The 26,425-nt window shown below is 44.0% G+C and overlaps 1 protein-coding gene across 2 annotated transcripts in view; it reads left to right on the top strand.

The window, feature by feature from the left end:
* The first annotated feature begins 3,471 nt into the window (after positions 1–3,471).
* The window catches only part of APP (amyloid beta precursor protein), a 216,363-nt gene continuing 193,409 nt past the window's right edge, over positions 3,472–26,425 (top strand). For both annotated transcript variants that reach the window (XM_030477303.1, XM_030477302.1), the window contains exon 1: positions 3,472–3,958. In XM_030477303.1, the coding sequence (XP_030333163.1) occupies positions 3,614–3,958 (345 nt within the window). In that variant the 5' untranslated portion in view covers positions 3,472–3,613. The remainder of the gene's footprint in view (positions 3,959–26,425) is intronic.

Raw genomic sequence — 26,425 nt, 5'->3', positions numbered from 1 at the left:
ACTCAGAATCACTAACCCTAGCGCTTTGTTCTGCTCTCTCTATGAATCACAAAAGCAGAGAAAATGTGTTATCCCCAGCGAGGAAAATGGTGAGCACTGAAGCAAAGCAACTCCAGAAGGAGACAGTGAGTCAGCATCAAAGTCTGAACCAAAACCCAAGTTTGCCAACTTGGAGCCCTCTCCTCAGAGTTGAGAGCAAATGGAGAAATCTTCTCCATGAAACTACTGGCTGTAGCATTGTATCTGTCCCTAATAAAATCTGTCCCTAATAAAAAAAAATACAGCTGACAATTGGACTAATAACACTAATTTTATTGACATAAGCATCCACCATCAGAAATTCAGTGAACATTGGTAAATTGCATGTATTCTACAAAACCACTTTCACTTACTTGCAGATATCTGGCAATGCTGTCATTGTGTCCATGCCACAGGCTGCCTGTCCCCCTTCAGAACCACACATGAATTCTTCGATTACAGTTCTCTGCTGGGAGATCTGTGGAAGCATTAAGGGCAGGTTTATTGCTTAAAAGTAACTGAAGAATGTTCCAAGGGTTGTGATACTGCTTTTGTTTCCCCAAATAAACACCTTCAATGAGATATTATTTTGGGAGGGGGGCTGGAGAATATAAAAATTTCCCTCTCTCCACCAAAAGAAAGGACTCTTCAGGACAAAATATACATGTGATCCGACAACGTGCTGCTTTGGTAAGTGTGGCAACAAAACATAGGTGGAGTGAAATGCCTCTTCACTTATTTACCACTGAAATTTATTAGGTTATGAAGCAGGCTGAGGTGTTTTATTGCCTATTGTAGAGTAATACCAGCATTTGTGGATAAGGTCCACTTGCTTCATGAGTGTTCAATGAGAAAACTGTATGGCTGAACAACATTTCCATACAGGTAATATATTAAAATGGAAAGGCTGTAAAATAATATTAAACATCATTTGCACATGCACAGGCAGAGCACAGAAGTGGCCAAAAAATGAAACTTGATGTGCATGCTTGCTCATCACTTTGAAAGTTATCAGATTAAGATTGAATAACAAAGATCAGCAATTAAAGGGAAAATCACATCTGATCGAAGTTTGGGATTACATGCCGAAAGCATTTTATTAGATTCTAAAGTAATCCCCATCATGTTGTGATCCAACCTGTGCTGCTCTCATCCTCGGGAAGACCATTTCCATTGTTCACCCTGTTATGAGGTGGTAGTGGGCTTCGTTGGATGCCAGGTGGGACGGCTTCCAAGGTCTGGTAAGACTGAATTTCTATACTGAGATGACAAGTAGGAAAAGCAAGGAAAAAAGTGTATTGGCCCTTATGTAGAGATCCTGAAAAGAGAAAGTGGAAAATGCGACACAATCTCTGTTTTGTTTCCTATCAGCAAGTCATCTCCAAATTTTGTAGACCTTACAAACAGCTTTCAGAAGAGTCTTTAGTTATGACCTTTCAGTGTGGTTAACTTCATGACATCTTGGCAAATATTGTCACTGGATTTTGGATACTGTCATTGGTTTTTACTGGCTGTAAACACCTATCTTACAGATGTCTTCAGGTATCTTTTCCTTTCCCTACCTTTTCATTTGAACCTTCCCTGCTCTGCCCCAAGGTGTGCAATCCCAGTTGTCTGCCCCACTCCCAGCCACCAGGGAGAAGGGACCTCCAGCCTGCCCATTGTGAGGAAGGAATCAGGCTTGGCTCATCCACAGAAGCAGCGGTGGAAATAATGTTTGATTTTAGCACTAGGAGGAAGTGACTACAAAGACCTACCAAGCCAATTTAGAACAAAAGGGCTATATGAATTCTATTTTGGTCTTCCCTCTATCCCATCTGAAAGCCTAATTTTTCATTTTCATATCTTCCTCCCCCTCCCCCCCCGAATTTGCAGAAAGCTTCCTTCTGATTGCCTCCATTGTTTCTGGAAAGAATTGGTTTCGAATGACCTCCATCAGCTTTAGCAGGATGTTGCTTATTTGCAACCATGGCACTGCCTTTCCAATGGCTGAGTTTAGAAGCCAACCAGTTAGACACATGTGCACAGCAAATCCTTCCCTAACCCCTCAAAGCCATGTGATCATTATCCTAAGAAGCAGATAACAGTATTATATTATTACAGGTAAGCCTGCCACTTTTGCTGTTTAACTTATTTTAATTTATAGGTTGTGTTGTGTCACTGGTGTGTGTTTCTTAAAAGCACCTACCAATTGCACTTGTTGGATATATTTCAGATCTGTATGTCTGGGGGGGGAGGGAGGAGCCTCATCTGTTATCTGTCTGCCAGAGATCTCTCAAATTCAGTAAGCATGACGCAAGCAGTTCCCCAAAGTCTTCATACATCGCTGGAGTGTTTGCTTGCATGAGAAGATTGATACTGGTGTAAGGACAGCCTTCTAACTATGTAGGGCCTGGCTGTGGAGGTAAAAGGTAGTGCGCTAGGGTCTCCCACAGCATGTTGCAGCCTGCCTGCACACAGCAACTCAGGTTGCTCTCCCCTGGTATGTGAGCACCCATCTGCACCCGGATGCAGCTTTGGCCAGGAGCCTCGGTGGAGCCTCAGTTCAGTTCTGACTGCAAGAGAAGATGGGTGTGAGAGTGGCAGTGAGGACAACACAGCCCAGGCTTCTGGTCTGAGCCATATGCTGGGGAGATGCCCACCTCTTGCCCCTTACGTGGCCTGGGTGCAGGTCCCTATTACAGGGTGGGTCCATTAGCTGCCACCTTGGGAGCCTTGGTGGGAGCAGAGATGCTGCCATGGAGTCCACCAGTCAGAGGCAGAATGGGTCAGGTGGTGTCACGCTGAATTTTGGATACAATAGCAGCTGTTTCAACACGAAACTCTCCTAATACTCATTTTTAGCTCTCCTTACAGGTTTACTATACCAATTATTGAGGAGCCAAGAAAGTAGTTTGCTTTGGCCTCCTGATTACAAGCTGTCTGACAAAGCCCTACATTTTAGTTTTATTTCTTTCTCCTTCAACTGCCATAAACCTCTGCTCTGCCAATGCTCCCGTGTACCTTTGTTACTGATAGCACTCCCACAAATTTCACATTGATCTTGCAATTAGCAGTGGGCAAAGGAATACCATGAGGACCACAGCTGCCTCCCTACACTGATGAGCAGGAGGCTTAGGCTTCCGGCATACCAGGTAGAGCCCTCCTGTGCTTGCTCATCATCTCCACCTGGATAGCGACTGAAGATCCCGGGCTGGGGCGCGACCTTGCCAGAAAAGACAGAACTTGTTAAATAGCTTCTAAATCACCTAGGTGTTTGGATTTGGGGGGTTTCTGTGGACACCTTGCAACGATGGGGGTTGCATTTCTGTACACAACCCCGCAGAGGGGTGATGGCGCACGGAAGCCTCGGAGCTCCTGCGGGGGCCCTCCTGCAGCGGCGGCGGGCAGGGCGACGCGGTGGCTTTAAACGGTTACCGGTGGTGCCCAAGCGGCCAAGGAGAAGGGTTCTGCAGCTGCGAACCACCGCTACGAGGGCAACCGCTTTAAGGCTGACCTGGGAGCCGATCCGAGGCCGCATCGGGCCCGCGCCTGAAGAGACGCCTCACCGCTTAGGCGTCTCCCCGCGGTGGCAGGGCCCGGGGGCCGCGGCGCGATGGGGCCGTGGGGAAAGGTGGGGCCGCGCCCGGCCCGCCGGCGCTGCTCCGCCCGGGCGCCGCCGCTAGGGGTCTCCGCGGGGAGGGGAGGGCCGGGCCGGGCCGCACCGCCCGCTCGGGGGCGGGCCGGGCCATCAGCTGACCGGCCCCGCCGCGGCGTTCGGCTGGTGCCGCCGCAGTTCAGTCGCTCTCCCCGGCAGCGGCGCGGCCCCGCGGATTTACAGCCGGACCCTGCCGTCTCTCGCCGGCCGGCCTCCCTCCTTCCCTCCCCCCTCCCGGCCGCCGCGATGCTGCCCCACTTAGCCCTCCTTCTGCTGGCCTCCGGCGCCGCTCGGGCTCTCGAGGTAAGCGGGGCAGGGGGCGGCCCGGCGGGGACTTCCCTGCCGTCCTCCTCCGCTTCTCCGACGCTTTGTCTGCCCGCAGCCGCCCCTGCGCCGGGGGCTCGGCCGCGGCGGGGCGGGCGGGGTTCGCCGGCACCCTCAGGCAGCCGGGCGGCGGGGAGCTCCTTTCCCGGCTGCCGTCTCCGTCCCGCCGCCGAACAATGGGGCCGCTCTCGCCGAGCGGGGCGGTGAGGAGGAAGCGGGCTGGGAGCGCCGGGGGCTGGCACCACCCGCCCCCGCCACGCGTGTCCGCGGCAGGCTGCGAGCGGCCGGCTCCGTCCCTGCCGCCGGGGCCGGCTCCCTTCGCTGTCCGGCTGCCTGCCGCTTCCCCCTTAACTTCGGCCGCCGCCCGCGGAGCCGCCTGGCGCGGCGGGCGGGGGTCGGGGCATCGGCGCCAGCCGACGGGCAGGGCAGTGCGGTGGAAGGGCCGAGCGCGTCCCGCGGGGACGCCGGCTCCGCCGCGGGGTTCCTCCGCCGGGGGCTGGGAAGGGAAACTTTCCCTGCGTGCGGGCGCGCTGCGGGCGGGGGGCCCGGCGGCAGCTCCTCGCGGGGCGGGGGCCGCGGAGCCAGGCTGGGGGGGTGCTGCTGGGGTTGGGCAGGGCAGCGCCTCCCCCATGGCGCACCCGCAGGCAGGTGTGCGGGGCGGCGGTGGGGAGCTCCCCGCGGGCTGGCGCAGGGGCCCTGCCGGGGCGGCCCCGGGGCTGCGTGAGGAGGGGTCGGCGGCCGGGGCCGAGCCGTGCCGTGTCCCACTCCTTCCCTTCTCCTTTTCTTCCTCCCACCGCGGGCCGGTGCCGAGCGGCGCGGAGCCGCGAGAAGATGGCGCCTCTGCAGTGCAGCAGAGAGGCGCCGCCGTGCGCGCTGCGGCCGCCAGCAGCCCGCGCCCCTCCGCGGCCGCCCCTGCCCGCCCCGGCCTTCCGCCACCCTCCGCGGGGGCCCCTCCGTGTGGGGCTGCGGGTGGGAGGGGTCTGCAGTACCGCCTCTCCGGCCGGGGGTGCCAGCGCGCCGCGGCTCCTGCCGCGGAAGGGGGAGCCGGGAGCATCCTGGTGAGGTGCGCAAGTCCCGACCTCAAAGGGAGAGCCGACATGGGTGGTGTTGGTGCTCCCCCACACTAAAAGATGTGGGAGGGGAGAGTTATCTCCTAGTCTCTTTTGGTCCCCGGTTGCTAGACCTTGGCCTTGAGACCTCAGTTTCTGCCCTTCTCTAGTATTAAGCCCTACTTCTGCAACTAGGGGCTCGGGGGGTGTGTGGGGTGAGGTGAATGCCAACATTTAGACGGGAAGCGAAGTGTGAAGCTTGTGCTGCCTCCCGCGGAGGGGGATGCAGGCCTGCGGCTCAGGTGCCCTTCCCAGGAGGGACCCTGGTACCCGACACACAAGAGGAGATAGTTCTTCATCCTGGCTCTCCATCCCCGGTGCCAAGGCTGCCAGGCACAGGCTTTCGCTTCGATGAGTGTTCTTGCCAATGTTGAGCAGCGTTTGTCAAGCTGAGCAGTTGTAAAGATGCTCGGAGGTTTAAAGCTTCCAGTTCCAAAACTCATTTGGGTTTTATAAGCTTGATGCAACCATTTGTTGTCTGAGTGCAACAGAAGGGTTGCCTTGGGTGCACAGTTGAAGTAAAAAAAATGAGGTTTTATGATTGAGACTGTGCATCAGGATAGATCAGAGAGGGATGGGCATTTCTGTTGGGTCCCTGTCACCCTGGCCTTATAGATAAGCATGTAGGTATTGCCACTGTAAAGGTGCTCACAAGAAAGGGGCTTGGATTTTGCACCAAAACCATTCGAAGGAGAGTCTGTACTCTGAGACCTCCGCAGTGGTGTCAGCCTAGTGATAATCCAGAATATTCAGAGGCATCTTTTGCCTGGAAACATTTGCTTCAGTGGGCACTGACGTTTCTGCAGCAGCTTTTGATCTTGTTCTGTCATTCCACGTGAAACATCTGAAGCTTTGCATTTATCCTGTTTTTTTTTAAATGTTTTATAGCGGGATAAGTTTTAACATCTGGTTGTCTTGTGACCAGCATTTGTCAGTTTCGATGCTCTAAGGTTGATGTGTTGGAAAGTGTTTTTATAATAAAGTATTTCATAATAGGAATTGTGTACATACATTTACTGCACTTGAATTGTGTTCATATACTAAAGCATGAGGCTGATGTTTGAATTAGATTCTCTTCAGATCTATCTTCTGAAATGAAACATTTTTCCCTGCCATTTTAACAAATGCTTTGCGGAAAGCAGGAAAGAACCTGGACTTTGCTTTCATAGGGAATGGTATAAGGAAGAGGGAAAACGGGAACAAAACAAATTCTTTCTATATTACACGTGAAGAATTCCTTTCTAAAATTGCAGGTAGATTAATATTTATTTATGCAGCTTTAAAGGAAATACTCCTTAGTGATGCTGTGGTGATGTCGTGGTTGCTTAGCATGCTGCTTCTGCCACTCTTGTGAATCATACTTACTGGGGTTAGGAAATCCATTAGCGAAGAGCTCTCATAATTTTCAAAACTGTCGGATTTTTCAGTAGCTGTTTTTCTGTTTAGTCTCTTTCCATCAATTGCCTGATTTCAATAGATAAGTGTAACTATCCGTTTGAATTTGCATGAATGATCTTGGTTTATAAATCAAGATTTCTTCTAATCGGCACACTGAGGTTATCGGGATTTCTGCCATGCCCGTTCTGCTCACTGCTCTAGCTCCATGTTTATAAATGAGACTCTTACCAGCTGACTGAAATCAAGTTAATGCATTGATATCATACAGGCTGGCTCTCAGAAGATTAGTTGACAAAAGTTACATTGCCTGACAGTTGTTTTTTGGTTTTGTTTTGTTTTGTTTTGTTTTTTAAATGGGTAATGTAGTACTTTATAGGTTCTTATTTTTTTAAGTTTTTTTCTTTTTTAAGTGGAAGACCCCAAGTATTTCTTTCTTCGTTGTTTAGTTTTCAAGCAGAGCTTTAGAAATGACTTTGTAACGTGGGAAGGGGAACGAAGCCTTGCCTTGGCTTCCATTACAGGCTTTTGGTTTCTCTTCCCATTGATTCTGTTCCCGAATTCCCCTGGCAAAGGCTTTGCATTTGTTGGAGGGTCCCTTTTGCACTGCCTGTTTAAAATGCTGCCGTGCTGGGGTGGGTGGCTGCGTGCGTCAGTGGGGCAGGGCAGGCACTGTGCATTCTGATGCACCATCAGGACCCTCGCAGTCAGGTGAATAAATGAGATGAATAAAAAAAATGCACCTTCTCCCTTGCTCCCTCATTTGCCTTTTGTTTGATTAATAAGCAACAGACAATTTCGAGACTCGCGTTCTCTTCAAGTGTCTTTTCTGGGTGGGGGAAGGGAAGTGATCAGCTGTTGTGCTGCTTCACAAAACAGGTATGAAAACATGAGGGAGCTGACAGATTTTTATTTCCATTTCTTCCCATGAGCCATTTATGTGACAGATGCAAGTGATCTTTCTTAATCAGTTGTAATTGATCAGAGTTGCATTGTGTGGCAAACCTACAAGAAGTATAGATCATCTTTGATGGCTTTTCATGACTTCCCTTTGCATGTATTTAATAAACTGTAAAGAATAATAAACAGTTTGGTTTGTAAGTTGTATGAAGAAAAGGGATGACAATTTCTTTTAATTGGCAGTCCTTTTCCAATACAAAGCTTAGCAAAATAGCTCAAGAACATTGTAACTTCATGTAACTGCTTGATGAATTGGCAGCTGTTTTTCTGAGCAGAATAATTTATTTTTTTTAGTGACTCAGTAAAAGAATTGACACAAACTGTTGGGTGTGGAGATTTGGTTAAGAAATTACTAGATAAGATCACAGGATCCTTCAGGAGGTCTCTGGTCCAACCCCCCTGCCCAAAGCAGAGCCAGCTCTGGGATCGCACCAGGCTGCTCAGGCTGCAGTTGCGTCTTGAAAATGGAGCTCCAAGAACAGAGCCTGTGCAAGCTTGGTGGGCACCCTGCCTCATCCACATTTGATTTGGTTGGTTCACCTCTGCATTTAAACATGTCTCCAAGATGTTACTTGTTTATTTTTAACACAGTGTGTCTAGGCTTAATTTACATCCTTAATCCTGAATTCTTTGAGCAAGTGTTGTTTTGACATGTCACATCTTCCAAAAAATGTATGTAATATCTAGGAGTCAAAAAAATTGTATTTGGGTTTAATAAAAAAGTATTTGTATTTGTCAAATGTCTGTGTGTACATATACCTGTGTATGCATACACATAATGCATTAAAATCACCTGTGTATATAATGTATGAAAATGTGAATTGAAATCCTTAGTATATTTGCATATTTAATGTATGACATTAAGGTCACCATATGCGTACATCTGTGTATATACATTATATTAGTGTATAGGGTGTATTCAACCAGCAGTTACTTACGTATCTCCTCATATCCAGATAATGAAGAGATGAAGTTCTAGACTGCTCCTGATAAAAATATAATTGGATCTGTATATGGTAGTAGGTTCATTGAAGTTGTTAGGTGAGCTGTCTGGTGTGGTTTTAACGTGTAAGTCTAGAGCTGTGTGTTACTGGATTTAAATTCTGGGGATTTTAAAAAAAATCCTGTGGTGTAAGAAGATTAGAAGTAAAGCAAATTGAAAAAAAAAACAAAAAACCTGAATGACTTTCTGTAGGCTTGGTTAACTGTTAGAGCATGCTCTTACAATGAGAGTTTACAACAGTTGCTGCCAGGCTGAGGATTGCCAAGAGCAATGTTGATAACAAGCTTGAGCCTGGAATAGTTTGGAGACAAAGGACTCCTCTTAATAGAAGTCAAACTTCCACACTGACCTGCTTTTTGGTTTTGTTTATGACTGAATGAAGTCTTTTGAGGCCTTGTTCTCACAACTTGATCTAGAATCTGCCCTCCTTCCCTGACTCTCCTTTGGAAAGACCTACAGTTGACGTTTTAAAAACAAATTTTCCATCCCTTTTGGTGATACCAAACCAGCTGAGATATCAGCCAGTAATGGCTGATGTGGTTTCGAGTCCTCAGCTCTAAATAAGTCACTTTTCTGCCCTTGATTGTAGTTTGACATTGGTTCTGAAACAGATATTTGTCATCTTTTTTTGTTAATTTTCATTAAAAATAACCTTTAGAGAGCAACCTGATTATTAAATCTTGGTGTGCTTTGCTGTAGATTCCAAAAGCTCCGGAGATGCCTCCAGTATACCAAAAATAGCTTCCTTTCCTTGCGAGAATTTAGTCATATAGCAAAAGAGAAATGAAATAAATGGAGATAATAGCCTCTGTTCAGGGGGATCAATTGTAATGACAGTTAATTAGTGTGTCTATATATATATATATGAGTGTTTAGTAAAAAAATTATGCCATACCTCAAGCTCCTTGCTATGTGGAGGATATAGGATTGTTTTGACACAGCATGTTGTGAACATGTAGTTGACAATGATTCAAAGTACAAATCCAAATTTCACCTGGTGGAAATACGGGTAAGGGGCAGTACGTTCCGCAGTATGTAATTAATGCCGTTATCTTGCAGTGGCTCAGAAAACGTGCTTTCCAGATAATAAGCATGAATGCAAAGATACTAGAATAAGCGATGCTTTTTAGAAAGGGGGAAAACCTTAAACCAGCTACTGGCGATAAGGACACTGCTGTTCTACAGTTGTATGTTGCAGGCTTCTTGCTCTGCTTTGGTTAATAGAAACAGGAGAGCGATAGATACGGGTATTGCTGGTTTCTTTACTGTAGCTCCCAGTGTAACCGCTTTATAAGTGCTGTGATTTCTTTGGCTGAGAAGCAGGACTTCTGGCTTTTGTTTTCTTGATGGTCCTCCCAGCAAGTTCAGGAGAACTTGATCTTGAGGACTTAAAGGGTAAGTGTAGATTGCAGTGATTTACAAGGCTGTCCAAAAGAATCAAACCTGCTAGTGAACTGATGGCATTCCATGGACTGTGGGACAGCTGAGCTTTAAACAGAGGAGCATATGAGCCAGCATGCTTCGTGTGTTTGTTATATGGCTGCTCCTTTCAGGTGGTAGTTAAACACTCCTGTTCAGTTGGCAACCTGCCTAGCTCTGGAGGTGGCTGCTGAAAGCTGCTCTTCCTGCTTCCACCAATGGCCACCACTATGTAGCTCAGCTTTTTCAGCGCTCTTTGATCCATCTCTAGGCTGGTTTTATCTTCTGTCATCTTATGCCACGTTGAAAGAAATAAGCTGTACCTTCTTCGGTAGATGTCGTCTTCTGGCAGATGCTTCAGAGACCCAAGCTGGAAAATGGGCACAAGCAGTCTAGCTAGCCCAGCTGAAAGAGCAAGCAGCTGCTTCGAGGAAGAGCATGAACCTCTGAAACTGTGCTTGCTAAAGTCTGTGTAATAGCATTTAATTAAGGTGTTAGTCCCTTAGTCCTCCCTCTTGTAACCTGCAGCAGGGTATGAGCAGTCTTCTCACAGCTAACCCTTCTTTAGTTCCAGATTGCTGAAAGTTAGCATCAAGTCATTGCAAAAGGTGAAAATCCCTAAGGAGCTTCATTCAGGGATGGATAACTATTCAGTTCCCAGTGACCCATTTTGAGCTAATCCAAATAGGAATTCCCTATTCATCCTTTTCTGGTCTGTCTTCCCCTAGAGCTGAGCTTATCTATTCAACCACAGTAGATAACATATGACAGGAATGGGGCAAAACTGGTTGTACCTGTTAGTAAAGGCATTTAAAAATTGTTCCTTTTCAGAGCAGCTGCCAGTATGACAGTTTGTGTGATTTACGCAATTTCTGTTTGGAATTGCAATCAGTAGAACAAAGTGCATGTTTAATAGGAGTTCAAGATGGGGCCAGGGGGCAGGGTGAGCAAAACCCTGTGTTGTTTGGGAACTGTGTTAATACTGAACTTTAAGGTTTTTCAAATTATGAAAGAGGAGTTTACAGATACACAGCTCAAATTTAGGCAGTATGGTTATCTGGTGCTAATAGACTTGAAATGCACTATGTGGGGTTTTTTGCTAGTGAAGGTGAAAGTTGTCTCCTCATCCATCTCCAAAGTTAGTAGTAGTATCCAATGGACACACATAGAAAAACAAAACAAAAAAATAGAGACAGGGCAGGATTTTGGAGTTATTCCCAATCTCCTGGTTATGCTATCACATCATCTTTGTTCCTGCAGCAAACCTCCTCCTACCTAATCAGCACATTTTTAAAGTAGAGATTGCTCATTCTGAAGCTCTGACCCTTATAACATTGATTTTTTTTTTTTCTCTAAATTATGATCTCTGCAAAGGGCTGATATCCTCCTCCCCACCCCTTCTTTGTCAGATACCATAATTCAGTTTTGAGACAAACACCTAACTTGTTCTTCTTTCTATGCTTAGTTGAGTAAATTTGTTTGTAGTTTTAGCTTTGGATCTCGAATAGAGAGTACTGAGCTGATACAGTAGTTTTACTGCATTCTGTTTTCTCATTGTTTGAAAGGTAGCTTGGAAAACTACATTTGTTCCCTATGTCTTACCTGAAAACATGGGAGGAGAGATTTTTTTGGATGTATTATTACTAAAGGTTTGATTCTGTTGTAGTTAATTTTCAAAGCTCCTCATAAATGAAGTCATGACTTCTAGTTGTTTGTATTTCCTTGGAAAAAAACCCCATCTTTTTAATACACATCCCATAAAATGCCTGTATATTTGTTTACGTAAACAGTGAAAGATACAGTCTTATCTAGGGGAAGATAAACTGAGGAAAAGAAGAAAACTGTTAATGCAACAAAAAGGTAGTGGCTTTAAAATGGCATTTGTTAGTTTGGGTATTTTCCTTTTTTTTTTTTTTGGTGGTTTTGTTTATAGATGTAAATTTAAATATACTAAATGTTGATTGGTCATAGTTTAATTGTTAAGTACGGAAATAAGGAGGTTTTGTGCATGCATAGCATTGGTAAGCATCTAGACCTGTAGCATGCGTTAAGCTGTTGGGTTGTATCAAAGCTTGTTTGGTAATCTTCTGCAGCTCTGGAGTTGTAAAACCTAAAAAGTCGAAGACCAAATAAGGGACCCAGAGTACCTGTGAGTGTTTGAGGGAGTTTTAAAGACTTCTGAAGGTCCCCAAGGGGACCTGGATAGGGGCAGTCTCCTTTGCTATTGTTTAGATTCGTTTCTACTTTGGTATTGTGTTCCTTCGTTTCTCACAGCAGTGATTTAAGTTGTGGGGATTTTGTTTTCCTTTTCCTGCTAGTGTTAATGCCTGAAAAGCCAGTCGCCATGTGCAGAGTGTTCTTCATAGCCGTGACCACCTCTCTGAGCTGTTGAGGTGAAGTGTTTAACCTGCTGCTGCTCTGGTCTGTCATGCCTGTTTGAATCCAGGCTGAAGTGACATCTCTGATAAAAATTGGCACTTGCCTGCTTGAGTCACAAGCTGTTTTATTTTGGTGAAGGGCCAAGACAAAATGGGTCAGCATGAGAGGGGTAGGAGCCCATTATGGGCAGTTCCTGCTGTGTGGTCAGGGAGCGAAGGTTATGGTACCTGTGTGTGTTGGCCTTATGTAATGAGCTCCTGGCTCTCCATAGCTGACAGGCTTTGTTAAGTCCTTGCTCTGATTAAAGGGGGGCTTTCCTTTGGGCAGAAGAGCTAATGCCTTTCTGAAGGTGTTTGCAGGAAAATCCCATAAACAGCTGAGCTTGGAGAGAAAATGTAATCTCTGATGAACAGTAGGGTTAAATCAAAGCATTTTTACTTTGAAATTGCAATCTAAACTGAAAATATTATATTATTAAACATATTTCTGAAAATATGTTTAAATGAGACTTAGGATTTGTCAAACAGCTTTAGATTAATACATAGTTACAATACAAATTCTAAATTGCTAACTTCCTATTTAAATCTAACAGAACTTCTGTGGGTGATGGGCAAAAATACTGAAGGTCAAGGCCCAGCTCTGCAGATTGAGGCTGACGTACGTTGCTTGGCTTGCTGAACCATCCTCTTTGAGTGGGGCTGTGCATGCTTGAATATAAATGCATGCATAAATGTTTGTAATGTGTTTTAAGGAAATTGTATCTCTTAACTGATAAGAGGAAGAAAGCTTTAATTAAATCTGTCACTTAAAAGAAAACTTCTGAGTAACGAAAGGCTGTTATGTACTTCTTTTATAAGCAGAAAGGCGAAACGTGACTTAAACGGTGCTGTTGACTTGTGAGACTCGACAGCAGTGGGTAGGAGTCTTCTGTTGTTGCTGTAAAACCGGTGTTTGACATCAAGGCTGGTATTTCAGTGGCCATCTCATTTTAAAGAGGGCTGTTGAGGCCTGGAGCCTGTATGGAAAATGGGCTGTGGGAAGAATTAGTGTTGGGTGAAGCCAGCAGTGCCCACCCTCTGCTCTGCAGAGCTTCCCCCCCTGCCCTGGGCTCCTCCTCTGTCTGCATCTCCTGCCCCCTCGCCACGCTGTGACTGAGCAGCAGGGCTTTGCTGTGGGGCAAGTTTAGATAAACTCGGTGTGGATTTGATGATACCTTGCTGTGTGCTAGATGTGGGTTTGGGGAGCTGAGCCTGTCCTCTCCAAGAAGGGCTCAAGGGAGAGAAGGCTGGGACAGGAATTAGTGGCTCTCATGGATAGAGGTGATAATTGGGGGAGTGTTTTTAAATTCCATCTCTGGAGGTAAAACCAGATGAGAAAAACACTCTGTAATTTGTCAGAAGGAAGGCTGAGCAGCGCCTTACTTGACTTCACAAAAAGAAGATGCTGGGCAAGGAAAGGCATGCCATGTACTTCTGTCTCGAAGGCCCTCAGATAGGAAACTGAGGACCTATTTTTGACAGTATGGGCTTGGGGCAAGCTGAGAAGGGAAACACATGTTTTTGGCTCCAGATGTGAAGACCGTGCAACTAATTTTTACCAAAGAGGTAAATACAAGATGTTGGGCTTAATCATGGCGAACAAGAGAAATGTAATAGCCTGGGATGTGCAGGAGGTCAGATGAGGTGGTCTCTGTTCAACTTGTGAAATTTGTTCTCTGTTCAATTGTGGAAGTACGCACGGGGAGCTTCCAGTGCCTTTAAACACGCACCCCAAGGGGAATACAGCAGTGTCCAGTCTAACAAGATTTTGTAGACAGTAACACTGTTTGCAAGTACAGCATAAATTATTTGCTTGTTGATTTTAGGATAGGAGTTCTGGTGTTATCAAAACCTAATTATAAGCATTAAACTTGATTTAGTTATTCTATTTAAACCTGTTGTGAGCTAGCATTTTCTGTGATGAACTGCTTAGTATGGTTTGGGATTTCACAGATAAGCGCATTACTATTTGCAGAACTATTCAAGGAAACAATTGGAAAGTGTCTGTTCTTAGTGTTGTGATAAAAGGTGAGTGATAAGCTTTCTGAACCCTCTGAAAGGTTTAAGGATTTTATCAGTCCTGCTGAAACAAAAGATGTTGGAGCTGGACACCGGCAGGCTGCGCTGGTTGGGACTATTTCTCATGCTGCTGGGTAGTGCCAAGCAAGTTTGGATTATATCTGCTTATGTCTTTGCTCCATGCAGTAAAGCCCAGCTCTCCAAACCAGAAATTTTAAAAGAAACAGTTTTTAGGGAGTTGGTTTGAGTTGTAAATGGCCTTAGCAGATAAGGAATACTTTAATGCGTTTTCAAGTCTTCTCATTTTTTAAATGGCTGAGCCTGCAAAAGACAAAAACCTTTGGAGGATGATCACTAAGTAATATATCTTAAGAGCGGTAGCTCCCCGGTGTTTCTGTGACAGCTGAGGCTGATGTAAAATGCCACGTGAGCCCTCGAGGAATGCTGCATTTAAGCTGGGGTGCAAACTTTGGTTTTGTCCATTACTTACTGCTTTTTAATTACAGAGAATAATTTGGGTAAGGAATTAGGCACATCAGAAATCTACAGGTTAAATTTCAGTATAGTACCCTTGCCAAGATTGCCAGCAGCTCTCACTGGAATTAGGCTTCTGGCAAGGTATGAGGTTGTCCAAGGAGATGAAAGAAAACTGAAGTAATTGTGGGTATCTCTGCTTATCTCGCCACTCCATCAGAGTACCATTTGTTTTGTTCAGTCTGTGCTTGTCTGAAGTCTTAAGATTTGCTTTGAATTCTTGCCTTTACTTTGCCCATTCCCGAAGAGTGTATAGAGACACCTCTTAGGTTCTCCCTCCCCTTGCCCAGCGCTGCAGTTCTGGGGCTGTTCCTCTGCAGCTCTCCTGCCCATCTTGGCTGGTGGATGGGTGTTGTCAGGAGCTGTCCCTCCAGGGCTTGAGGGGCTTTTGGGTGTCTTCCACACACATGAAAATTCCTGTTCTTATTTATTGTGCCATCAATAAATGCTTTCCTAATTCATGTTAGATTTATCTTCGGGTCAGTGCTGTGTCTCGCAGGTCTTTTTTGGTGTTCAGCTGCTTTTGTCTTGCTCTAACAGTTTTAATTCTTGTTTCAGGAGAAACAGTGCAGTATAAGGTTTATCTAGGAAGAAAAAAAAATTAACAAAACCCAGCAAAAAACACCCCTAAGAAATGCCACCCCCATTTCTCACTCTAGGTATCTTACTTCAAGAACCATAATGGTGTCAGTGGCTTCCTAATTCAAAGGCTGCTTTTAATCGTGTCGGCAACCAAATTGCTGGCCTGCCTGAAGGTGATCTGCAAAGGAGGAAAACCAGGAAAATCTTATATGCTGCACTGTGGTTTGCGACTTAATGGTTTTCCTGAGTTAATGGGAAGAGGCAATAAACAACTTGAGTGTTTTTTGAGAGCTAGTGAATCTCTTACAAGAATCAAATGGAAAAGGAGGGAGAAAGCTTTACAATTAAAAATTAATCTTCAGGTGGTTCAGCACTTAATTAAAATGCCTATAGATTTTGGTAACATATACCTTGCAGATTCAATCTTCTACTGCTTTGTTTGAATTAACAGTGTATGTTGTAGGATACCAGGTTCCTTTGCTAAACCAGGTGGTACAAAAATCCAGAACTAATGGGGATTTTTTTTGAATCAAAAGTTCAGAAAAGGAAGGGACTGTATTTTTCAGCCAGCCATTCCCATGACTCCAATTACATGTTATAAAAAAGCACATAAAAATTCCTCTGGGAATTGTCTCTGCATTTTCAGCCCTATGTGGTTGAATCACTTACAGCATCTAAATTGGTACAGCGTCAAGAATGTTGAAGGTTTTGAATTGTGTGTGCCACATTCCCTTTGTTGTTCTGCTTGTGCTTTGAAAGGAGAAAATGCATCTGGGGCCAGAAGGGTGCACAGGTTTTGGGTAGCCTGCCTGCCCTGTTGGGATGTGGCTCTTCAGATCCATAAAAGATGCTTTGCTATGTGTGATTTTTACGTTTCCCTTAAAACACTGGGGAGGGCACAGCTTTCTGAAGAACTTCCTTTAAAATTACTGGTTGTGTTGGTGGAAATGTTACTTTGGAAACTTTGTTTAAATTGGAGGTTGGGTAATGGGTGGGTTTCACTAGTTGCAAGTCTGGTATTCTGGCTATACCCTCATGTCTTTCAGAGAGGGTTTATCTCTGCAGTCAGTAATGTTGAGTATCAAGAACAGAAGATGAAGAGAGTGTAGAAATGAAATAGGGGTTGAACACGTATGGAGTTAAACTGAAACTTCAAATGTCTTTTTTTAGGTGTATTTGTACAAGTCTGTGCTTCTGGTTTGTTTTAGTCTGCTTAGAAACTTACCCTCCCCTCTGTCTTTTCCTCTCAGACCTGAAATGATACTTAAAAAATCTCTTAGTTTAAAAAAAAAAAAAAAAAAATCAACCGGAGCAAACAATGATTTTTTTGGTTTCGTGGTGGTCTTTTAGGGTGCTTTTTTGTGTGTGTTTTTTGCCAGAGGGGTAGCTCCCCCTCTGACATACGTCAAAAGATACTCTTGAAACTTCCCAGACTGATTCTCCCATCTTTTGTCAGCTCACAGATATTATATTAAAATGTTTCTGGTGCCCACAATGGTAAATGTTGGTCTTTTTGGTTTTGGTCTTAGCCAGGTTTGTGTACAGTATGTGGTGTTAGTTATGTGCAATGCCTAGATTTAGTTTAAGCATGCAAGCTATATTCTCTTACAAGTAACAATAATGGGCAGGTGGCTTGTAAACCAACACTTGACAAGTTAAATGCATGAGTTTCAATACACCTTTTAAAAAAACCCCAAGAAATGGAAAGGATAGAATGGCTTTGTTTTCAAAGGCAGCACACTGGTTATGAATTTGTGTTTGCAGAACAGAATAAATAATGCAGTTCTACAGCTTGCATTGTTTTGATTAGGTGTTCAGAAATGCTTATCGTAATTGCTGGATTGTTGGTACTTGCAACAGGCAGCTGGGAATTTTTGAGAAATTGCTAACTTATGGAAAAATGAAGTTTTGTTTAAATATAGCTAAAAATGCAGTATTGATGAAAGAGAGCTTGTTGTTTGGAAGAAAAGTGCCTCATCTCAGCGAGGCTTTACTGTCCCCTCAATATTCAGTAAATGTTTAATTTTGTAGTTGGTTTCCATGCTAATGCAAGGGATGTAATGACTTGTGTGAAGAGATACGTGGTTTGGTTGCCTGAAACTGTAATACACAGCCCAGTTGTACTTGAAGGTACACATAGAGCAAATACTTTGTTAAGGCTGGTTTAGTGGACACACCCGTATCTCAGGATGGATTTCTGTCACTTCCCAGTTCATAATGATGGGAGGAGATGGGAAAGGTGCATTAATTATTGCAAGCAAAGCATGTGATTTTATCGCTAGGAAAGGTGATGCTCAGTACATGCCTGTGTTGGCTTTGGTGCTGGAAAGTTTTGCTAACTTGTGTTTGGTCTACTTGGCATGTCCACACCCTCTCTGCTGTGCCTGCCTCTGCTCCCTGTTCTCTGCCTCCCTTCTTCAACCCTCATCCCCAGAGCTGTGGTGCGAGCCACAGGTTTCTGCTTCATGCCATGGCAGAAGCACCTCTCTTCAGCCCTCTGCAGGGATGGAGTTTCTGCCATTCTGCTGTAATTTTTGGTTTGCGGTAGCGAGTGGGTGTGCTTGACTCGGGTTGTTGTTTTCCCTTGTCTGCATGCGAGCACATACAGTTCCCACACAGATAATTTTTCTGAGGTGTCAGAAGGAAACAATTTTCTCTCAATGAAAATTAGCTCTTAAAATGATGTTCTTTAGACGTGGGGGTGGGCGAGTATCTACTGATTCCCTTCTCCTGGGGAATTGATGCAGGACCAAAAAGTAGGCTCTGGCAGGTACTACAGCTCCCCTACTAGCTGCATCTTTTTGTCAGCTTTGCCCATACCTTTAGGAGTTGAGGCACTCCTGATACAGTTGAAGAATTGTTATGGCTTTGAGGGAGGCTGCCCCCCTGCGCCTACCAGTTCTGAATGAGTTTATACTGCGTGGCACTGGTGGTCAGTTTACCAGCAGGTCTGATAGGTGTCTCAACTATTTCTAATAACTTTGTAAAAGTAAGTGAAGAAAAAAGACCAGCATCCATAAGCCTAGCTATTTTGGACTAGGATGTGTATTTTGTGCACCTATGATAGAGCCTCTTGGGAGGTGGAAGCAATCATGATGAGCCTTGTTCGCCTGTTTGGCATGCGCTGCTATCGTTTGAGAAACTCCATTGAAAAGGCGTGTTAAGCCTTGAAGGGGGAAATACCACAGTGAGCATAGAGAATGGACTAGGTTTGTGTTATGGTATAGGGTGGGTTGGTGCAGCACTTTGGCTTCAAGAAACTTGGTGAGTCCGATTTTGGTGTTCCCTTTTGATTAAAGTTGGTGGCTTTATGCTATGCGTATGTTAGCATTTATATTCAAATCACAACCATGAGCAAGAAGGGGCTGATAGGTTGACTTGCTGGGCTTAAGTGCTGTGCTGCAGGGTGGCCTTGGAGCATGCTGGCTTCTTCATGGTGGAACCCGAACAGAAGATGTTCTTCAGGAACATGCCTGAAATGTGCTGGCCCCTCATGGATGCCCATGCCACATGGCTGGACAAGGAGTGGTTAGAAAGGAGATGCACTGAGGACTGGTAGAAGCACAGCCGTTCTACTCTACAGGTCCTCTCTCTGTCTAATGTAGTCTCAGTTGCAGCGGTGGTGGGAGGGACAATGTCTTCCAGCTATGGCAGCTTGTAGGGACACTCAGTTTGTCTTAAGGTCGTGTAGTCACTGAACCATAGTCAGAAATGCAACAGCACATGCTAAAAAGAAAACGTATCAAACTACTTTGGAAATTTCCTTGTGACTGGTTGTTGTAGTGCAAGAAGTTGATGCTTCTTGTGTCACCCATAAAGACACTGGGGTTTCCATGTCTGTTGGCCAGAAGTTGTGAGTACACATCACTGTCCTTCTGCTAAGGCTCCAAATGAAGGGGATGAGGGATATGGTCTTAAAATAGTGTTTGCAAACAGAAAAGTTCATCTTGCAGATAATGTGTGGGGTTTTTTTTTGGGTTTTTTTTTTTTTTGCACCTCTCCCGTTTTTATAAGGGAAAATAAATGTGCCCATTTGGGAAAGACTGGTGAAAACAATCCGTATCTCTTCCAAAGCACTTCAGTGACTCCTTCATGTAATCTACAAGCACATTCCTCTGAGGGCAGCAAGGGCACCGTCACATCCGCTGTTGCAATGCATTGGCACTGAGAAAATGTGCTGAGCCGGCGCGTGGCTGGGACCCAGGGTCCCCAGGCATCCCTTCCTAACCTCAAGGGGTTTTTTGTGTTCATCATTTAAAGAAGCAGTGCAAGAGACAGTTTCCTGCCTCCTTTGCGGTAGCTGGTGCTTTCTTTCTGGCTGTGAAGTGGATGTTTTAAGAACATTTTGATGTGGTTTGTATGTTATGTTTATATCTAGGCTAAAGCTGGCAAAACTGGATGCCCAACCTGTAGGGGGTGTGTGGTTTTGGTTGGTTTTTTTTCTAAGTGCAGGCTATTTGGAATCTCTAATAAAATTCAGAGAAATTATTGCTCACTTAAAATACAGAGGCTAGCTCAGGTTTTCTCGTTTTGTTTTTTTTGTTTGTAAATCCTTGGCAAGTCGTCTCCTGTGTTGTTACCTATTTGGTGTGAAGATGTTAGTAGCTTTAGAGATGTGAAAATAAGACAACCCTTACTAAATGGGGTGATGACCATAGGGTGGAAATAAAAAGCCTGTGGTAGGTGAAATTCAAACAGTCTGAGGTGGCACTGCAGGCTGTTTGTGCTTGTGTGTTGACGTGTATGCATACTAAAGATAACTAATGCTAATTATGGCCAGCTGTAGAGCACCTCTGAGGAGAGAGTCAAATGCACAGGGCTCATTAGTATTTCTGAATTTGTATTTGCTCACTTGAGCAGAAAATGTAAGCTTGGGGTTATCTAACACACACCCCCTTAATAAACAGTACATTAAATTCAGCCTGCTAATACTATCCTAAAGTTGACCTTTGCAGTAATAAAATCAAAGGTGAAGTGTAGCAGCTCAGATGGTACTGAGATTACTTACAGGAACTGAATGTGTACAGCATGAATGCATCTCTAGCCACTGTAACACTGATTTGCAGTGTCTTCCTCAGTTACTGTTATTGCTGGGAGAGATGTTCTGTCTTACCTGTAATTGTAAATGAATTGGGCTGACGGAGATGCTGCAAGGCTGGGCTCTGCTGTGTGTCAGGGCCTTAGAAAAGAGAGAAGATTGGAGCTGTAAGAGAATGAAGATGAACAGCTGCATGTGGCAGCTCGCATCTGAGTATTAGGCTTTTTCTTTTTCGCAGGAAGAAAGCAGTATTTTCAGAAGTCTAATAAGCCTTAATGGATGCAGTAATATTCTCACCTAAGCATTACTTTTACTCATGATTTTCAGATGTTTGCTAAAGTTGCTGTTGCAGTGTGTTAAGTTGGCAGCAGAGGGGAAATGTATGGAGGTGTCTGACAAAAGCAAATGTCAAGTTACCGTTCTTGAATGAGGATGAGATGAAAAGTCAAATGTTCTGCTTGTCTTGGAGGGAGATGTCTTAACTCTTTAATGCTGAAAGCAGGCAAGTCCCTGGCTGGATGCTTGCGGGGGCAGCAGGGTGGTATCCTGTTGTAAAGGGACACAGAGGTTAGCTTTCTTTGTTGCCTTGGGTTTTCCTTTGGTTTTCAGATTCTTAACTATTTCAAGGTTGTGTTTTCACTGTGTAAGGCATACTTGTTTGTTCTTCTGAGTTTTGTCCTCACTGCAAGTTGGTGCTAATTAGGCCATTGCTATATGTCATTTTTGCTGACAGATGGGCTTTGCACAGACTCTTGCAGTGTGTTGCTGTGCTGTGGCTGCTCAGTCTCGTGTACTGCCAGCTTGGGCACTTGCAGATGCCTCTTAATCGATTTGGTCTCGGTGTGACCAGATCAAATGGTGCTCTGCGTGATCTTGTTACATTCGTGTCCTGTAGCTTGCACTGAGTATTTTGATGCCTCCCTCACCGCAGACAAGTTTATTTTCTGCTTTTTGTAATTTGTTTGTGATAAACTGAACAGAGAATTAGAAAGTGGGATAACATTTCTGTAATTAAAAAAATCCACGTGATCCATGCATACAGTGTTTCTGTGGTAGCTCAAAAAGGGTTGTCTCAGCCCCTTCACCTGCTGGTAGCAGAAGAGGAAGCTCCCCAGCTGGGTTTGTGGCCCAGCTGATCACCATCCTGACTTTAAGAAGCTAACAGTCCCTAGGATTGTCTAACAGGTAATTCTTCAAAACAAGAAGTCAGCAGAAAATCTGCTTGGAATTGGTCTGTCTTGAGATGAGTGTTTTGGTTTATAAGTGGTTTCTGTAGCTTCAGCGGTAGCTGGTTTTGCGAGAAAGCATTGTTCTGCTCCAGGGAAGCAAGGGATGCTCTGCACCAGTGTGTTGATCTGGTTGGGCAAGGAGCATTTTGCAATTCACCTGTGATTTTTTGCGGGACACTATCCCTAGGTTACTGTTTGTTTCGTTTGTGAGAAAATAATTCCACCTTTTACTCTGTAACTTGTGTCCTTGGCAAACTGGCTGCAGGTCTGTATTCTCCAGTGGATTTAGCTAGTGTATGGGGTGGAGTTGTCATTGCTGTGTTGGTGTGTACATTATAGCAGTCTTGTTTGTGCAGAAAAAATAAAAGGTTGTCTATTTTAATTTTCCTTTTCGTCTATCTCTTCTCCCCTCATCCTTGCCCAAAGGTACAGAGATAGGTATTTTAGCATCTTTACTGATTTTTATAAGGAGTAATATTGCCTTTGATTCTTCGAGTTTTGATATTATGTAATAATAATCAAATAGCAAGTTATTTAATGATAACAAGTTTTTTGTTTGGAGTACTGTGTTCATCTCTGAAGCCCTCAATGTAAGAAGGACATGAGGAGGGCTACAAAGGTGCTCAGAGGGCTGGAACACCTCTCCTATGAAGACCAGATGAGAGAGCTGGGGTTGCTCAACCTGGAGAAGACTCCATGAAGATGTTACAGCAACCTTCCAGTACCTAAACTGGGGCCTACAAGAAAGGTGGAGAGGGACTTTTACCAGGGCATGTAGTGACAAGACAAGGGGAAATGGCTTTAAACTGAAAGAGGGTAGATTTAGATTAGATATTAAGAAGAAATTCTTTACTGTAAGGGTGGTGAGCCACTGGCACAGGTTGCCCAGAGAAGCTGTGGCTGCCCCATCCCTGGCAGTGTTCAAGGCCAGGCTGGACAGGGCTTGGAGCAACCTGGTCTAGTGGAAGATGTCCCTGCCCATGGCAGGGGGGTTGGAACTGAGCGAGCTTTAAGGTCCCTTCCAACCCAAACCATTCTGTGATTCTATCATTATTAAAAGTAACTAACTTTCTTGTATCAGGTAAGGGTGATGTGGAGGGACACTGCAGATCCAAGAAATAAATTAATATTTTTAATAATTTTTTGTGGGTGTTTTGTAGAGCTGTTTTGTGTGAGCTATGCTTTTTCTTAAAAGTTTAAAGCAAAGATTCAATTGCTGACAATTTCAAACTAGGACTGATTTCATGGCCTCAATGAATTTGTGAAAACAAGATCAGTTTAGGAAGGAAATTATTTTGGTTAATTGTATTAAGGTGAGCTTTGATAGTTGAATTAATGTAGAAACACGTGAGTATTGATGAAAATGTGATATTTCTTTCTGATCTCTCGATTGTGAAGGTTGATGTGGAAAAAAGAATAGAACATAAATGAACTATTTATGTCAGCCAACTTCATTCTAAGTTGTTCATTTATTTTGGTATTCCTTGAAGCTTGATAGACATTTATACTGATACTGTCTTTGTGTTTGCTCTGCTTCAGTCTGTTTGTCCATAAGAAATATTTTCCAAAACTGAAGGGAATATTTTAGATTGACTAATAGCAAATATTGTCTGTGATGCTGTAATCTTACATCTTCAACTTTCAAGATTCAACAGAACTCCTTGAAAGTGGAGTGGGCTAACAGGGGGGAAAAAAAGTGGGCATTCTTTCTCTTCCCCTCCTCTGACATCCCCTCCGTCATGTCTGCCTTCTCCTTACTGCATTTGCTCTCCAAGAAAGGCCTATAGTAGTTCCTTCTGAAGGGATCTGTAGGGAGTGTTTTTGTTATAGCTGATCCCGTTTTACTAATGGCACGAAAAGAAAAGTCTTGTGGTAGCAGAATCTGCTTTTCAGTAAACTGTGCTGTGCAAAGAGAGAGGAAGAACTTCTTACCTTTGCTTTGCACATGTGCTTTTTTTATTATCTAATAAAGTAGTAAAGAAATTGCATGTGCAGGTTCAGAATGAAACGTCAGCCATGTAACACTGATCCATTCCAAAAGTGAATGCTTGTGTTGATATGTGTTGCGCTGGAGACCTGGGATTGGTGAAAGTCTGAATGGCAGCTGGAACAATGCAGGTTTTGTAGCCATGTGCTGTTTTCAGCAGAATAAAGAATGAGGGGAGGAGTGCTTGAATTGTGGTCTGAAGAAGCTATTTGGTAAATAAAATTGATTTGGATTGTTTGCTTTTATAGTAGTTTGCTGTTAACTCTCCGGTCCGCTTCGCCTAAAATTTTAGCAGTAGTAATTTGCATCGTAACTTTATTTTGTCTTTCTGAACAGACTTTGCAAAAAGTTTAATATACAGATAGTACAGTAAAAATAGTTCCATATCCCCAAATCTAGATTTACAGAAGCAGGTTTTTAGGATTTTTCAACCCCTCCGGTTAAAGTTTCTGCCTTCCTCAGTGCTGTGTTTGGGTGAAGCAATGCCACCATTGGGCAAGTCACAATGGGGCGAAGACAGTGATTATTTTTAACAGGCTTGCCACCTTAATGGAGAAAGCAGAGTAATGTACTTACTGTACTGTGGAATACCGTCTGAGAGTTAATGCATTCTGCTGGTGTAGCTGCATTCCCAAGGGATGTTCCTCCTTGGAGGGTGGGGTGAGCCCTGTATGGCCGTGCGCCCTGCAGGCGCTGTGTGCTGTCTGCCACTGCACTGGCCTGTCCAAAGACCCTGACATTTGGTGCTATCTGGACTTAAAAATGGGTACTAATTTTTCTAGTAAAATACAGTGTTGTTTTGGGGGAGCGGGAAAGACATCCTTTGAGGGGATCTTACTGTAGGAACATTTGTAGGTATGTTCACAGCTCTGACCCAGATTTTCAGCATAGTTGGGGTAATACAACACAACCACAGAAAGTATGGTCTAAATTCTTGCAGGTCTTTAGTTTAGTCTCCTCTTCAGTGGCAGTGGTGGTTCAGTGGCTTTTCAATGGTTCAGAAGGTTGTTTGGATATCTCTTACTAAAGAGATATTCCCTTTCCCTCGATGCAGAAGTACTTTGCCAGTGACCTGAATGGTCCTGAACCTAGAAGAGAAACTCGGTGGTTTTCTTCCTGCCTTAAAACTGCCCCTGAAAACATCTTCATATTGCTGTTTCTGTACCTTGTTTATTCATGCAAGCCCTGGTGCAGGTGATACAGCTTTTTCATGCTTCAGATGTTGCTGTATGTGTAATCATCTGCATCTGTTGTGTGATTGTTGAAATGGATTTATAGTGTCTGTTTATTCAGGCTAGTTGCTTTTGACAGATTTTAATAAAAAGTTTTGAATCAAGAGTGGGTAGATGCATGTTTGGACAGCTTGTGTCTGAAAAATGAGAAGGTTGCCTGAGCTAGACACAGAATGTAATATCTGTATGAAGAAGGGAGTTTTTCAAGGCCTGTGAAAATAGGCCAAAAAGGTCTGGTGACACGACTGCCCTGAAACCTTGCAAACATCAGAAAAAAATGGTATAAAATCCCTTCTTGTTTGGAAAGGCTTAAGAACTGATGGCATGACATTTAAAACAAACCTTCATTTAATTTATTCTGCTATACAGTGTGGGAAGAAATGTGTGTTGTAGACTCTGAACTTCACAGGCAAACATTCTGAAGATTTACTGAGATGTTGAAAGGCATGGGTATAGAATTCAGTTCACTATGAATGTGTAAGGACACACCTGGTGAAACCAGTAACTTTTCCTATTGAAAGCTGAGAAAATGTTGTAGAAGAACTAAAATTTCATGGTAGTTTTCATTTGGAAATTGATAAGGTGAACAGATGTTTGCCAAGGTCAGGAGATGGTGAGGGGAGGAAAAATGCCTGTGTGGTAATTTACCAATACTTAATGCTCTTTAGAGCCAGGGATGAGTTCATTGCTGTAATTTACTTCTGAAATGTAGCAAATGTTGTTTTGTTTTGTTTTTGTTTTGTTTTAACTGCTATTTGACACAACTGAGTTCGCTTTTCAAAACCTTTGTGTTATATTTATGTGAATTAAAACAGTTGAGTAATGTCAATATCGAGTGATGAATTACTTTGTATGCTTTTCATGTTTGAAAATAATAGGATGTTTTGTATAAAGTATGCTTATTTTTTAAGGGAGGTAAGACTTTACAGTGCCCACAGTATGGCACTGAGCCTTCCCTCAGGAATTTGATCTGTTCAGAGGTCAGTGCATGAGACCAAGTGACTGTCTGCTTGAGGTCTGTGCTAAAGATCGCAGTGAGTGCATCTAAAGGAAGTGCATAGACTGGTTATTCTCATGGCTTGTGTGAAACACTAGTGTTCCTTGATGGTTACTGTACTGTCTCTTGGCCTCATTTTCTTAGTTTAGATTTGATGCTTATTTTCTGCCTTTATGTAACAAAATGAAAGTATATCTGAAACTAAACTTCTGATGACATTCTTGGTTACCTTGAAACAATTTCAGCTTTCCTCATGGTTGTAACAGTGCAAGTAAAAAACCAATGCTGGTGTTAATGGATGATAGTCTCTGTTACATTAGCAGAAGTAAGAACCATGACTGACTGACCCCAGAGAGCAAGGATGAGAGATAACGGTGACCATGTCAGCAAAAGGGAAAACTGCTGTTGGTTGGAATGACTTGAAGGGCTCTTAAAAATTACCCAGTTTCCAAAGTAATGTGGTTGTGGATGATTTTGCCCATACAGAGCTATACCATGAATGCCCATTGGTATTGGTATGCACGT

Source organism: Strigops habroptila, chromosome 2 (genome assembly GCF_004027225.2).
Source record: "Strigops habroptila isolate Jane chromosome 2, bStrHab1.2.pri, whole genome shotgun sequence".
Classification (NCBI taxonomy): domain Eukaryota; kingdom Metazoa; phylum Chordata; class Aves; order Psittaciformes; family Psittacidae; genus Strigops; species Strigops habroptila.
The sequence above is the reverse complement of the archived record's forward strand: the minus strand, read 5'-3'. Positions and strand labels throughout refer to the sequence as shown.